Raw genomic sequence first — 15,673 nt, forward strand, 5'->3', positions numbered from 1 at the left:
TTTCCCCCAAAGTTGGGGGAAAATGTCCCTCTGTCTTATGGGGCGAATACTAATGAGCGCTTCCATTATGGAAGCGCTCATTAGTACCAGAGGACCGGGAACCGGTGAAGGCTGAGGTCTGATTGAGGGTCTTATTAACATTGGGGGTCTGATTGGGGCTGTGAGCTGAGGTCTGATTAACATTGGGGGTCTGATTGCTGGTCTGATCTGAGGTCTAATGAAAAATATTTATTGTCCTCCTCTAAAACCTCTTATGGGCCGGTGCATCTTATAGGGCGAAAAATATGATAGGTAGATAGATAATAGGTAGATAGATAGTAGATAAATTCCATTTACCCACAAGACAAGTTTGCAGTCTAGGTGTTGACGTCTTTCCACACTTTCTGGTATCCGCTGTTTTATTATAAATTCTCCCCCTCTTAGGATTTCCTTCGTAATATTCCCGGCAGTGTCTTTTCATCTAAACTCTGTGACAAATGGGTTTCTGTGCTGAATCAAGGAAGTCAAACGGAGAAAATAAAAGCTGTGAAGAAGTGAGTATTTACCTATTTCACTGCTTTTACATATTTCACTTGGCTATAAAGCAGTCCTTCAGCGAGATGTGAAATTCTCCCGGCTGCTCTTGACCACACACTTCACCATCATAAATGCTGATTTGAAGATATTTAGCATAGTTTGTCAAGCCAATAAAAAAAGGGCTTTTCTTGGAACAGGTTTGTCAAACTGACATGTCATAAGTCATTCGGTGGAGTCCGGCAGCTGGGAAGGATCTTCACCATTTCCAAGTGGGATCACAGTCAGTCTCCGTTTACAATGATTTACATTCATGGAAACTTACAAGTGTGAGGTTTCCTTAATTCGCACGGATGGCATGTTTGGCCACCTCTGAGATCCAATTAAAGGGATTGTCTAATGAAAACAACTCGTCCATTATAGGACATATGGACGTCATAGAGAGGCTGCCTGGCTGGCCATGACTTCCCCTAACAAAATCGGCTGTTTGCCAGGGGTTCCAGGAGCAGGACTTAATATGATCAGCTCACTACCCCAGGGGCTGCATCTTGAAAGGAGATTTTTTTTTATGATTGCATATTACTCCCCGCTGTGATTGGATCGCGGCACAGCCAGGGAGAATGAGACGCCCATTGAGAAACCCTAGCGTCTTCTGCTCCCTGTACCAATGTTCAGTATTAGCATACTGAGCGCGAAAACTGCGGGAAGGGGGGATGGCACAGCGGGGTGCAGGAGCGATATTTAAAAAAATCAGGCAGGATGGCAGCATCAAGTCAAGGTATTTATCTCCATTAATACAAAACCATGAAAGGTCCTCTTTAAAGAAGCACTCCTTCAAATTCTCTGGCCATTAGAAAGGTATGTAAATTGTAGTGAAGGTAATCTTATCGATGACTGTATTTGTGAGCTATAACCTCCCTTCTGATCCTTAGCTGTGTCATGTGACCAACACTCTGGTTCTCCAGCTGACACAGAACAGGAAGTCAGTTTCTCTACTTATTCCGACCAACATTGAGGCTCTCATAGGAATACATAGAGAAGCTGTCTTCCTGTCTACACATAAGATGCTGTGTTATTGGGAGAGTCAGAGTGTTGGTAGCATGACACAGCTGAGGATCAGAAGGGAGGTTATAACAAATACAGTCTCTAGTAAGATTACTTTCACTACAGTTTACATGGTGTACCTTTCTAGCAGGTCAGAGAATAAAAACATTGTGGGAGTGCTTCTTTAAGCCATATGCTTATAAATTTGATTAGAATTGAGCTATAAAGAGCTACACATGAGCCGTCAGATGCCAATTCAAAGAAAACAGACTATGACAGCTTGCAAACAGACTGATTTTTAAACCTTGTGTCTTAGACACAGCTGAATATTTTTAATAAAGACCAAATGAAAAAATGATTTTTAGCCCAAAAGAAATAAAATGCAATCATAAAACAAATTGCCTTGAAGGTGTCCATAGATTTGAGACAATACACATTAGTCCAGCTCATCTACCTCCTCCTCCTCCATGTAATACAGTTGTGCACTACCAGTGAGTTTCCATATCAGTCATTTATGTAAGGCTATAAGGCTCCATATCAGCCATAGCCTACAAGGCTGAAAGACATAACATTTTTATTTTTCACTGACAGGCAAAGTGGTGACCCAAAAACCAAAGGTTTGTTTTAAATGTGGTTATTATGTAAAAGAAGTTCAGAATTTGAAAAAAATAATATGTAAATCTGATGTGCTCTTTTTGGAATTACAGACTACTAGAGAAGCTCCCGCAGACGAACGTCACACTGCTGCGCTATGTGTTTGGAGTATTACGTTGCATTGAGCAGCGTTCTGAGAACAACCAAATGACAGCCTTCAATCTCGCTGTATGCATCTCTCCTAGTCTTCTTTGGATGCCCAACCCTTCCAGCCCAGAGGCTGAGGGTGAATTCACAAGAAAGGTAACAAATGTCTTCTTATACAGAAAAAACATTAGAAATGTCCTTGAGTTCCTTCTACTTCTAAGTTCAAGTTTCTGTTCAGCCATTTCTTAGGCCTCTTTCACACTTGCGTTGTCCGGATCCGTCGTGCACTCCATTTGCCGGAGGTGCCCGCTGGATCCGTAACAACGCAAGTGAACTGAAAGCATTTGAAGATGGATCCGTCTTCAAAATGCGTTCAGTGTTACTATGGCAGCCAGGACGCTATTAAAGTCCTGGTTGCCATAGTAGTAGTGGGGAGCGGGGGAGCAGTATACTTACAGTCCGTGCGGCTCCCAGGGCGCTCCAGAATGACGTCAGAGCGCCCCATGCGCATGGATGACGTGATCCATGTGATCACGTCACCCATGCGCGTGGGGCGCCCTGACGTCACTCTGAAGCGCCCCGGGAGCCGCAAGTATACTGCTCCCCCGCTCCCCACTACACTTTACCATGGCAAACAGGACTTTAGTGTCCTGGCAGCCATGGTAACCATTCAGAAAAAGCTAAACATCGGATCCGGTAATGCGCCGAAACGACGTTTAGCTTAAGGCCGGATCCGGATTAATCCCTTTCAATGGGCAATAATTCCGGATCCGGCCTTGCGGCAAGTGTTCAGGATTTTTGACCGGAGCAAAAAGCGCAGCATGCTGCGGTATTTTCTCCGGCCAAAAAACGTTCCGTTCCGGAACCGAAGACATCCTGATGCATCCTGAACTGATTTCTCTCCATTCAGAATGCATGGGGATAATCCTGATCAGGATTCTTCCGGCATAGAGCCCCGACGACGGAACTCTATGCCGGAAAAGAACAACGCAAGTGTGAAAGAGCCCTTAATTCTTGCTTGGAATGTTGGCCGTCATAACATCTACCACAGGGTTCCTTATCCAACTCTCCGAGACTCTTGAGCAGCCACTGTTCTGTAACAACAAATACCCTGCAACTATTTTTGACATCAATCTGCAGATCTACCATTTGAGATCTGGACAAACTGAGAGGAACTCATCTTTCCCAGTAACAGACATGAAAAAGAGACACAGGTCCCCAATACAAAATCTTGCCAAGAGTCCCGATTTTGGCAACACAATCCTGCAAATCAGCCCATGATAGGGGAGGGGCTTGTATAAGTGGAAGTTGGGGGCCGCCTGTACCCACTATAGGTACACCCTGCAAACAGATTTTTTGGTTGGATCCAGTAAGTTCTGAATGTGTTTCATCCTTCTCTCCAGGTGTCGGTTCTCGTGCAGTTCCTGATAGAGAATTATTGCTTGGTTTTCGGAGATGATATTTCATTGCTATATGCCAGCTTATCACCGAAGGATGATAACAGAGAGGATAGTTCAGGTAAGGAACTTTCCTGTGAATAATCACAAATTATAAAACCCACAATTTTTTGGGTGGTAAATAAGCCATACGTGGCAATTTGCCAATTCTCCTGGAACGGCTGCTTTCTCCTTCTTTGTGCGCCACACTAAGTCTTCTCCCGCGAGCCAACGCTCAAAAGTTATCAAGCCTAAAACAAGCACAGGTCAATACTAAATGGGTTCTCCAGGGTTTTGGCTAAATTCTAGCTTGCATACAACCTGTGGAAGAAAGATAGTTTCACTACCATTCCGCTGTGCGGCCGATTCCACAATCTGGGCTTTGCTCATTTGACTGGCATGTGGGCTCTTTCTCTGATCTGTCAACTGGTTCGGGTTTGGTCGACATGTCAGTGGAAGAGCCCAAATACCAGAGTCAGACGGTCAATCGGCAGCCCAACAGAATGGTAGGCAGTGGAAGAGCCAATGAAGGATTTATATGGGACAATCATAAAGTTTATCAGGTTTTCTTATTCCAGAGGGTGGTGCTCATTCTTTATGACCAAGGAATCTTAAAGAAGGCATGTGAGCTCTCCTGACGTGTTTGAGACTGTCAGTATCAAAATGTGTAAAAATATACCTAATTGAACAGGATAAATGGTAATGCCCAGTATCCAATTCGGTATTATCAGGGGGAATAAAAAAAGGAACGGGCCAAGGCATAGTTCTGAGAGTTATTTCAAAGTAAGTGCAAGTATTTACTAAAACAGACATGTCGGGAGAGGAGACAGGTCCTCTTTAAAAGGGTTGTCCAGGGTTTGAAAAGAAATAAAAAGCTGCTTTCTTCTAGAAACAGCGCCATTTTAGTCTATTGCTCGTGTCTGGTATTGCAGCTCAGCAGTTGCAACTTTTTTTTTTTGCCTCAATTATGGAACAAAAAGGTTACAAAGTCAGTGTGTGTAACTATACCCTAAAAGTCCAAGAGTAGCCCTAGTAGAAGGAGGAAATAAAATGTAAGAGCTTAGACATACAGCCTAGGATAGGACAGCCATCAATGTGTGATCACTGGGGGGTCTGGTCACTTGTATTCCTATCAATCATGAGAACAAAGGGGCCATGGGGTCCCGAAATTTCTGCCACTTTTTATATGCATAATTGATACATTATAACGTAAAATCTCAGGACTTGAGGGGGTGGTGCATGACTTCTCTCTTTGCATGCCCCCTCTAGGTATATGACAGTATACAGTATCAGGTTTGTCTGGAGTGTTCCTTTAACCACTTCCCATCTGGGCCCTTTGCCCCCTTCCTGACCAGGCCAAATTTTGCAAAACGGGCATATCTCACTTTATGTGGTAATAACTTTGGAACGCCTTTATTTATCCAAGTCATTCAGAGATTGTTTTCTCGTGACACATTGTACTTCATGATAGTCATAAATTTGAGTCAAAATATTTCACCTTTATTTATGAAAAAATCCCAAATTTACCCAAAAATTTAAAAAAATCGCAATTTTCTAAATTTCAATTTCTCTGCTTTTAAAACAGAAAGTGATACCTCATAAAATATTTATTATTTAACATTCCCCATATGTCTACTTTATGTTGGCATCATTTTGGAAATGTCATTTTATTTTTTTAGGACGTTAGAAGGCTTAGAAGCTTAGAAGCAATTCTTCAAATTTTTAAGAAAATTGCCAAAACCCACTTTATAAGGACCAGTTCAGGTCTGAAGTCACTTTGTGGGGCCTACATAGTGGATACCCCCATAAATGACCCCATTGTAGAAACTACACCCCTCAAGGTATTCAAAACCGATTTTACAAACTTTGTTAACCCTTTAGGCGTTCCACAAGAATTAAAGGAAAATGGAGATCAAATTTTTAAATTTCACTTTTTTGGCAGATTTTCCATTTTAATCAATTTTTTTCTCTAACACATCGATGGTTAACAGCCAAACAAAACTCAATATTTATTACCCAGATTCTGCGGTTTACAGAAACACCCCACATGTGGTCGTAAACTGCTGTATGGGCACACGGCAGGGCGCAGAAGGAAAGGAACTCCACATGGTTTTTAGATGCCATGTCCCATTTGAAGCCCCCTGATGCACCCTTACAGTAGAAACTCCCAAGAAGTGACCCCATTTTGGAAACTAGGGGATAAGGTGCCAGTTTTATTAGTACTATTTTTGGGTACATATGATTTTTTGATCATTCAATATAACACTTTATGGGGCAAGGTGACCAAAAAATTGGTTGTTTTAGCACAGTTTCTATTTATTTATTTTTACAGCGTTCACCTTAGGGGTTCAGTCAAGTGACATTTTTATAGAGCAGATTGTTACGGACGTGGCGATACCTAATATGTATACTTTTTCTCATTTATTAAAGTTTTACACAATAATAGCATTTTTGAAACCAAAAAATTATGTTTTAATGTGTCCATGTTCTGAGAGCTATAGTTTTTTTATTTTTTGAGAGATTTTCTTATGTAGGGGCTCATTTTTTGCGGGATGAGGTGACAGTTTTATTGGTACCATTTTGTGGGACATACGCGTTTTTGATCACTTGGTGTTGCACCTTTTGTGATGCAAGGTGACAAAAATTGCTTGTTTTGACACAGTTTTTTTTTTTTTTTTTTTACGGTGTTCACCCGAGGGGTTAGGTCATGTGATATTTTTATAGAGCTGGTTTTTACGGACGCGGCAATACCTAATATGTATACTTTTTTTTATTTGTTTCACTTTAACACAATAATAGCATTTTTGAAACCAAAAAAATTATGTTTTAGTGTCTCCATGTTCTAAGAGCTATAGTTTTTTTATTTTTTGAGAGATTTTCTTATGTAGGGGCTCATTTTTTGCGGGATGAGGTGACGGTTTTATTGGTACCATTTTGTGGGACATACGCGTTTTTGATCACTTGGTGTTGCACCTTTTGTGATGCAAGGTGACAAAAATTGCTTGTTTTGACACAGTTTTTTTTATTTATTTTTTACGGTGTTCATCCGAGGGGTTAGGTCATGTGATATTTTTATAGAGCTGGTTTTTACGGACGCGGCAATACTAAATATGTCTATTTTACTTTATTTTTTCTATTTTAATTTATTTTTTTTTATTCCTAACTTGGGAACTTTTTTTTTTTTTTTACATGTGAAACTTTATTTTATTTTATTTTTTCAACCCTTTATTTTTTTTATTTTTTTTATTTTTTTTTACACTTTTCGTCCCCCATAAGGTCATACAAGACCTCTGGGGGACATTTGCTTCACTTTTTCTTTTTTTTTTCACAGTTGATTTCTCCTGTAACTGGGGCTGACATAGTAGCCCCAGTTACAGGACAAATGCACCCCTATAGAAGCTGTACAGCAGCAATCCTGCGCTGTACAGCCTCACAGCAGGGCTGATCGAGGTCTCTGAGAGACCTCACACAGCCCCTGCACACTCCGGTCACGGCGGTCACATGACCGCCGGGCCGGAACAGGAAGCGCACAGCGCTTCCTGCTCTGCAGACACAGCGCTCGGTGAGCGCTGTGTCTGCAGCGATCGTGAAGGCAGGGACACCTGGGCACTGTCCCTGCCTTGTCTTAGGGTTGCCCTGCTGTCACTGACAGCGGGCAACCCGATCAGCAGCTGCACGATTAGCGTGCAGCTGCTATTTCTGACAGGACGTTTTAAAACGTGCTGTCAGAAATAGACGTCCACCCATAGGACGTTTATATCCTATGGGCGGACGTGAGGCGGTTAACTATTATATGCACCAATCCCCAAAAAAGAAAAAAATTCAGATTTTTTTTTTTATATACAAGCCAATAAACACCAAAAACAAGATTAAGATCCTAATTATATAAATGCGGCAAGTGTCGTCTGTCATGGAAAAAATGTGACTGCGCGACAACGCCCAACACACTGTGCTGAATATTCCAAAATAGCCTGTGTTGTTTTGCACTAGAGGAAAGGTTGGACTCTTAACCCGGGGAGTTCACCGGTACAAAACATAGGGGGTGCTAGACCTAGCGCTCAAGGGTTGGAGCTTACATTATACCTGTCATGATATGTCTTGCTTGGGAACAGCTCACTGACGTGATGGGCTCTTCTTCTTCTAAATTAAAGCTCCACGTTGCCGGTGAACCACATGATTATACCGTATATTACTCCCTAGACCTATGTATAGTATAATTGGGAGTAAGTAATGGCTGCTCAATTACAGAGCTCCAAAGCAGTCACTCCCTATCAAGGAGGCAGCCACATACTTGGTAGTGAAAAGCACTACAGGTTCCAGCAAGCACACAGCATCCTAGCTGAAAATTACAGCCCCTCTCTTTTTGATTGGTGCCATTAGCAGAAACTGAAGGCTTTCTATGAATGGGTGGATATCAGAATCTTTCTGCTGCCGGCCCTCAATCCTGCAAGATGGGCCAGGATCTCTAACTCCATCTAGTCTTCTAAACATCAAGTATTAAGGGGTTACATGTTAAGAAAAACATATCTGCTTGTTTACAGAAACAGTGCCACTGTTCATAGACTGGGTACGGTACTGCCGCTCAGTTCCATTCATGGGGGAGCGTCAACAAGCAGTCTAGCATCCTTAACCACTTAAGGACCACAGGTTTATACCCCCCTAAAGACCAGGCCCTTTTTTACAAATCGGCACTCCACAACTTTAGCGGTTTATTGCTCGGTCATGCAACTTACCACCCAAATGAATTTTACCTCCTTTTCTTCTCACTAATAGAGCTTTCATTCGGTGGTATTTCATTGCTGCTGACATTTTTACTTTTTTTGTTATTAATCGAAATTTAACGATTTTTTTGCAAAAAAATGACATTTTTCACTTTCATTTGTAACATTTTGCAAAAAAAACGAGATCCATATATAAATTTTGCTCTAAATTTATTGTTCTACATGTCTTTGATAAAAAAAAATGTTTGGGTAAAAAAAAAAAATGGTTTGGGTAAAAGTTATAGCGTTTACAAACTATGGTACAAAAATGTGAATTTCCGCTTTTTGAAGCAGCTCTGACTTTCTGAGCACCTGTCATGTTTCCTGAGGTTCTACAATGCCCAGACAGTACAAACACCCCACAAATGACCCCATTTCGGAAAGTAGACACCCTAAGGTATTCGCTGATGGGCATAGTGAGTTCATAGAACTTTTTATTTTTTGTCACAAGTTAGTGGAAAATGATGATTTTTTTTTTTTGATTTTTTTTTCTTACAAAGTCTCATATTCCACTAACTTGTGACAAAAAATAAAAACGTCTATGAACTCACTATGCCCATCAGCGAATACCTTGGGGTGTCTTCTTTCCAAAATGGGGTCACTTGTGGGGTAGTTATACTGCCCTGGCATTCTAGGGGCCCAAATGTGTGGCAAGTAGTTTGAAATCAAAATGTGTAAAAAATGACCGGTGAAATCCGAAAGGTGCTCTTTGGAATGTGGGCCCCTTTGCCCACCTAGGCTGCAAAAAAGTGCCACACATGTGGTATCACCGTACTCAGGAGAAGTTGGGGAATGTGTTTTGGGGTGTCATTTTACATATACCCATGCTGGGTGAGATAAATATCTTGGTCAAATGCCAACTTTGTATAAAAAAATGGGAAAAGTTGTCTTTTGCCAAGATATTTCTCTCACCCAGCATGGGTATATGTAAAATGACACCCCAAAACACATTCCCCAACTTCTCCTGAGTATGGAGATACCACATGTGTGACACTTTTTTGCAGCCTAGGTGGGCAAAGGGGCCCATATTCAAAGAGCACCTTTCGGATTTCACCGGTCATTTTTTACACATTTTGATTTCAAACTTCTTACCACACATTTGGGCCCCTAGAATGCCAGGGCAGTATAACTACCCCACAAGTGACCCCATTTTGGAAAGAAGACACCCCCAGGTATTTCGTGATGGGCATAGTGAGTTCATGGAAGTTTTTATTTTTTGTCACAAGTTAGTGGAATATGAGACTTTGTAAGGGAAAAAAAAAAAAAATTATCATTTTCCGCTAACTTGTGACAAAAAATATATAATTCTAGGAACTCGCCATGCCCCTCACGGAATACCTTGGGGTGTCTTCTTTCCAAAATGGGGTCACTTGTGGGGTAGTTATACTGCCCTGGCATTTTCCAGGGGCCCTAATGTGTGGTAAGTAGGTAAATGACCAGTGAAATCCTAAAGGTGTTCTTTGGAATGTGGGCCCCTTTGCCCACCTAGGCTGCAAAAAAGTGCCACACATGTGGTATCGCCGTATTCAGGAGAAGTTGGGGAATGTGTTTTGGGGTGTCATTTTACATATACCCATGCTGGGTGAGATTAATATCTTGGTCAAATGCCAACTTTGTATAAAAAAATGGGAAAAGTTGTCTTTTGCCAAGATATTTCTCTCACCCAGCATGGGTATATGTAAAATGACACCCCAAAACACATTGCCCAACTTCTCCTGAGTACGGCGACACCAGATGTGTGACACTTTTTTGCAGCCTAGATGCGCAAAGGGGCCCACATTCCTTTTATGAGGGCATTTTTAGACACTTGGATCCCAGACTTCTTCTCACGCTTTAGGGCCCCTAAAATGCCAGGGCAGTATAAATACCCCACATGTGACCCCATTTTGGAAAGAAGACACCCCAAGGTATTAAATGAGGGGCATGGCGAGTTCATCGAATTTTTTTTTTTTGGCACAAGTTAGCGGAAATTGATTTTATTTATTTTTTTCTCACAAAGTCTCCCTTTCCGCTAACTTGGGACAAAAATTTCAATCTTTCATGGACTCAATATGCCCCTCACGGAATACCTGGGGGTGTCTTCTTTCCGAAATGGGGTCACATGTGGGGTATTTATACTGCCCTGGCATTCTAGGGGCCCTAAAGCGTGAGAAGAAGTCTGGAATATAAATGTCTAAAAAATTTTACGCATTTGGATTCCGTGAGGGGTAGGGTGACTTCATGTGAGATTTTATTTTTTGACACAAGTTAGTGGAATATGAGACTTTGTAAGAAAAAAAATATAATTTACGCTAACTTGGGCCAAAAAAATGTCTGAATGGAGCCTTACAGAGGGGTGATCAATGACAGGGGGGTGATCAATGACAGGGGGGTGATCCGGGAGTCTATATGGGGTGATCACCCCCCTGTCATTGATCACCCCCCTATAAGGCTCCATTCAGATGTCCGTATGTGTTTTGCGGATCCGATCCATGTATCCGTGGATCCGTAAAAATCATACGGACATCTGAATGCAGCCTGACAGGGGGGGTGATCAATGACAGGGGGGGTGATCAGGGAGTCTATATGGGGTGATCACCCCCCCTGGAAGGCTCCAGGGAGATGCCTGTATGTGTTTTGCGGATCCGATCCATCTATCAGTGGATCCGTAAAAATCATGCGGACATCTGAATGGAGCTTTACAGGGAGGTGATCAATGACAGGGGGGTGATCAGGGAGTCTATATGGGGTGATCACCACAGTTATTGATCACGCCCCTGTAAGGCTCCATTCAGACGTCCGTATGCGTTTTGCGGATCCGATCCATCTATCAGTGGATCCGTAAAAATCATGCGGACATCTGAATGGAGCTTTACAGGGGGGTGATCAATGACAGGGGGGTAATCAATGACAGGGGAGTGATCAGGGAGACTATATGGGGTGATCACCACAGTCATTGATCACGCCCCTGTAAGGCTCCATTCAGACGTCCGTATGCGTTTTGCGGATCCGATCCATCTATCAGTGGATCCATAAAAATCATGCAGACATCTGAATGGAGCTTTACAGGGGGTTGATCAATGACAGGGGGGTAATCAATGACAGGGGGGTGATCAGGGAGTCTATATGGGGTGATCACCACAGTCATTGATCACACCCCTGTAAGGCTCCATTCAGACGTCCGTATGCGTTTTGCGGATCCGATCCATCTATCAGTGGATCCGTAAAAATCATGCGGACATCTGAATGGAGCTTTACAGGGGGGGTGATCAATGACAGGGGGGTAATCAATGACAGGGGGGTGATCAGGGAGTCTATATGGGGTGATCAAGGGTGAATAAGGGGTTAATAAGTGACAGGGGGGGGGGTGTAGTGTAGTGGTGCTTGGTGCAACATATTACTGAGCTACCTGTGTCCTCTGGTGGTCGATCCAAACAAAGGGGACCACCAGAGGACCAGGTAGCAGGTATATTAGACGCTGTTATCAAAACAGCGTCTAATATACCTGTTAGGGGTTAAAAAAATCACATCTCCAGCCTGCCAGCGAACGATCGCCGCTGGCAGGCTGGAGATCCACTCTCTTACCTTCCGTTCCTGTAAGCTCTCGCGCCTGTGTGCGCGTGTTCACAGGAAATCTCGGCTCACGCGAGATGACGCCAATTGGCGTTAGTGTGACCTGGGAGCGCCGCAGAAATGACGCCTTTCTGCGTTAGCGCGGCGGCAAGTGGTTAAAGGCTATGGACACCTTTTAAGGCTTTTTTTTTTTAAATGATTGCATTTTACTAATTTCGCGCTAAAAATCATTTTTTCAATTGGTCTTTATTAAAAATGTTTAGTTGTTTTTGAGATACAAGTGTTAAAAATCAGTCTGTTTGCAGAGTATCACTTCTCAGTGCTGTTAGCTGATGGCTCATGTGGAGTTTTATCTCTGATCTCCTGACTTCATAAACACTAATTTTGAGCCATGTTCTTAACAGTTTGTTAAGAGCTTAGCTATAATGAGTGTTTATGAGGTCAGGAGGTCAGAGATAAGGCTTCATGTGAGCCTTAAGCTGACAGAACTCAGAAGTGACAGTCAGCAAATAGACTGATTTTTTAACCCTTGTATCTCAAAAAATAACTGAACATTGTATGAGACCAATTGAGAAATGAGTAAAATACAATCATAAACAATTTGCCCCATAGGTATCTAAATATATTGGTGAAAGGCAGGAGGGTAGCAAAATAGCAAAAAAATGCATACTCATCAATTCAAACTTCCCTGCTCTAGTGCTGCCACTCAGTCCTTCCCACCGTAATGTCATCTTCTTGGCTGTAGTGGTTATGTGCCCATTTATGCATATGACTGCTTCAGCCAATCACTAGCCTCAGCAGCATATGGCACATGCCTGCTGAGTCCAGTGATTGGCTGCAGCAGTTATGTTCAGTATACGGGCACATCACTGCTTCAACTATGTACACAGAACCAGGTCAAGAGGACATAGAGTAGGACATAGAATTTTTAATCTACCCTTATAAATTTAGAATAGGGGTAATTACATAGCATCAGCCCTTACTGTATGTTTATTTGAAGACCCCATATTACAATATGTTTATAGAATATATAAAGAGCTGTAGGTGACGGTAGTCAGTTCTAACACCAAGTTTTTCTGGTTCTTGTTTCTTTAGATATTTGTTCTTTCAAGCATATTGACTCATCTTACGATAGCCTGGAGAATGAACTTAATGATGATGGAGATTCGCCGTACAGTGGTCTGCCTACAAGGAGGAATCATGACAACAGAAGCAGAGATTCTGTTTTGACGCTAAGTGATTGTGATCTGGATCACGTCTACAATGAAGAGAACAGGGCCTATAACTCCTCCCATGCACAACCTGTGAAGATGTCAGCAACGTCTCAACGTCGATCAGTGTTACATGAGCAGTCTGAGGAGGACTCCCTGTGTTCCAATACTTCTGGGTACTCCTCTACTACCGATGTGAGGCGGCACAGACGTTGCTCTGAACCAGCTATTGGAATTTTGGCTTCAAGGTTCAGTCAACTTAATGAGTCTCCGCATGAGAACAACTCAAGTTGTGATGCTCTTCTTTCTCAGTCAGCTGATGATCATCTCAAGCAGCATCGCTATCTTCAAGTTGAAGGCCAAAAACTTATAAATCGCAGTTTGACTTTGGGTATTGACGTTGGTAAAAATGGTAATAAAAAGCAGACAGGGGACAAGAAAGGAACCTCCAATAGACTCATGCCACCCAATGCTTTGAGACTAAATATTTGCTCTCGAACTAGTTGTTCTAGCTTGTCTTCTCCTGGGACATCTCCTTCGGGATCTTCATTGAGTTCCTTGGACAGTGCTTTTTCTCAGTTCTCAGACTATTCAGTGTTAAACTCAAATGAAGTGCCTTCGCCCTTGGACTGCACATTGCGGCAACACAAAAAACAAGTAGAACTCAGTCCAGATTTCCTTGGAGAAAATTCCTTTTCAGGATTTGCAGTGGATGAAGAGGGCAAGCAGCCTTATAATGGCTCCACTTATATTACTGGAAAAGATGGAGCTGAGTTTCCAAACAATAAAATTTCACTTAGCGCTCCACCCATGGCATGGTTAAAAAATAGTCGATCTGCTGTAAAAATCTGGTCCTCAAAAAAGACAGACAAGCATGATACTAGCCATGCCACAAAAGCACTATCAGCAAATATACAGGAAATTTCAGAATGTTCCTTATTTAGGGAACACATAACTGTGCCAAATTTGGAGTGTGAAGCCAAGTACCTCCCAACAGGACATAGACCTAAAGAATACAAGGAGGAGGATCCTCAAAGTCAAACTTCTAAACATGGTGAAGAAGTAAGTAGTCGGAAACTCTTACCACATAGCAGAGATAAGGTTGTCCTTGATAGAAATGGGAATGGTGACAACGGTTTGGATTGTAGCTCATTTATATTCCCATCTCCTGTCTCCATCAACATTGAAATATCTTCACACGTCCAAGAAAGCACACAATTGCCACAAACATTTTTTCTCGGTCATAATATTTCATTGTTTAGTCAGCTGAACCGTAGAAAATCTACTAATTCTTGCAGCTTAGAGGAGCCTGTGCTTCTCAATTCAAGTCTGAAGTCTTCTAGTGAACATTCAATCCACCAGCCTGAAGAGAACCCATCTCGCACAAAGGATGACACCACCAAAACCTCACTCAGTAGGGATATCAGCATTCGTGTGGCCAGTTTTAAGAAGAATAAAGTGCTACCTTCTAATGTGGACACTGGAATTAGGATTGCAAATTGCGACTTGGAGAAAAACTTTTGTGTTTCTCCAAAGCTAAGCACCAGTACTGGAGACTTATTTTTCCAGTCGGACATTCACAAACAAATGAAAAATCCACAAGAATGTGACAGTCCCATTACTAAGGGTGGCAGAGATTGGCCCTCCAAATTTTGTAGTGACCCGAAATTTGAAGACATTGACCAAAGATTTTTCGCAGAGGAATCCTATGTATAGGGTTGGGTTAGGAGAACCCAAATATCCTTCTTCAGTGGTCCTGAACTGCATCTGGCATACAAACTAATGGTTTTATTCATATATTATGAATCCATTTTGACTATGGACGAGTCTAATTTATGTGTATGAGTGTAGTGTGTTTTTTATGAGAAATTTACAGTATTTGACTTTCTTAGTGTTCATACAAGTGTTCCACTAGCATTCATTGATACTCATTCTAAAGTACATATGGGTTCGTTATGTATTGTGTTGTCTGAATAGAAATTAAAGGGGTTGTCTCATGTTAGATATTGGTGGCATGTCACTAAAATGTGCCACCGATGTCAGATAGGTGTGGGTCCCAAAACAGAACCCCCGAAGTGAGTGAAGAGCAGCCGCACATGAACTGCTGCCGTCCATTCATTTCTATGGAACTGCCAGAGGTGGGACCCACACTTATGTCCAGAATGGGACCTGAAAGTGAAGGAAAGTGCACTATGTGCGTTTGGTGTGCTCTCCCTTCATTTCTCTGGGAGTTCTGAATATAGCCGAGCGAACGCACTTGGCTATTTTCGGGAGTCCCATAGAAAAGAAAGGAAAATGCAATGCGCGAGCGCGGCCGCCACTCCATTCACTTCTATGGAACTGCCAGAGATAGCCAAACCAGTGCTCGGCTATTTTTAGCAGTCTCATAGAAATTAATGGAGCGCGGCCGTGCATG

At 42.3% G+C, this 15,673-nt stretch overlaps 1 protein-coding gene across 2 annotated transcripts in view; it reads left to right on the top strand.

Moving 5' to 3' along the window:
* ARHGAP20 (Rho GTPase activating protein 20) overlaps nucleotides 1-15,252 on the top strand; it is a 127,608-nt gene extending 112,356 nt beyond the window's left edge. For both annotated transcript variants that reach the window (XM_040426247.1, XM_040426248.1), the window contains 4 exons: nucleotides 424-533; nucleotides 2,265-2,454; nucleotides 3,702-3,816; nucleotides 13,142-15,252. In XM_040426247.1, coding sequence (XP_040282181.1) covers nucleotides 424-533; nucleotides 2,265-2,454; nucleotides 3,702-3,816; nucleotides 13,142-14,973 — 2,247 coding nt within the window. In that variant the 3' untranslated portion in view covers nucleotides 14,974-15,252. The remainder of the gene's footprint in view (nucleotides 1-423; nucleotides 534-2,264; nucleotides 2,455-3,701; nucleotides 3,817-13,141) is intronic.
* Nucleotides 15,253-15,673: the final 421 nt, after the last annotated feature.

This window comes from Bufo bufo, chromosome 3 (genome assembly GCF_905171765.1).
Source record: "Bufo bufo chromosome 3, aBufBuf1.1, whole genome shotgun sequence".
Taxonomy (NCBI): domain Eukaryota; kingdom Metazoa; phylum Chordata; class Amphibia; order Anura; family Bufonidae; genus Bufo; species Bufo bufo.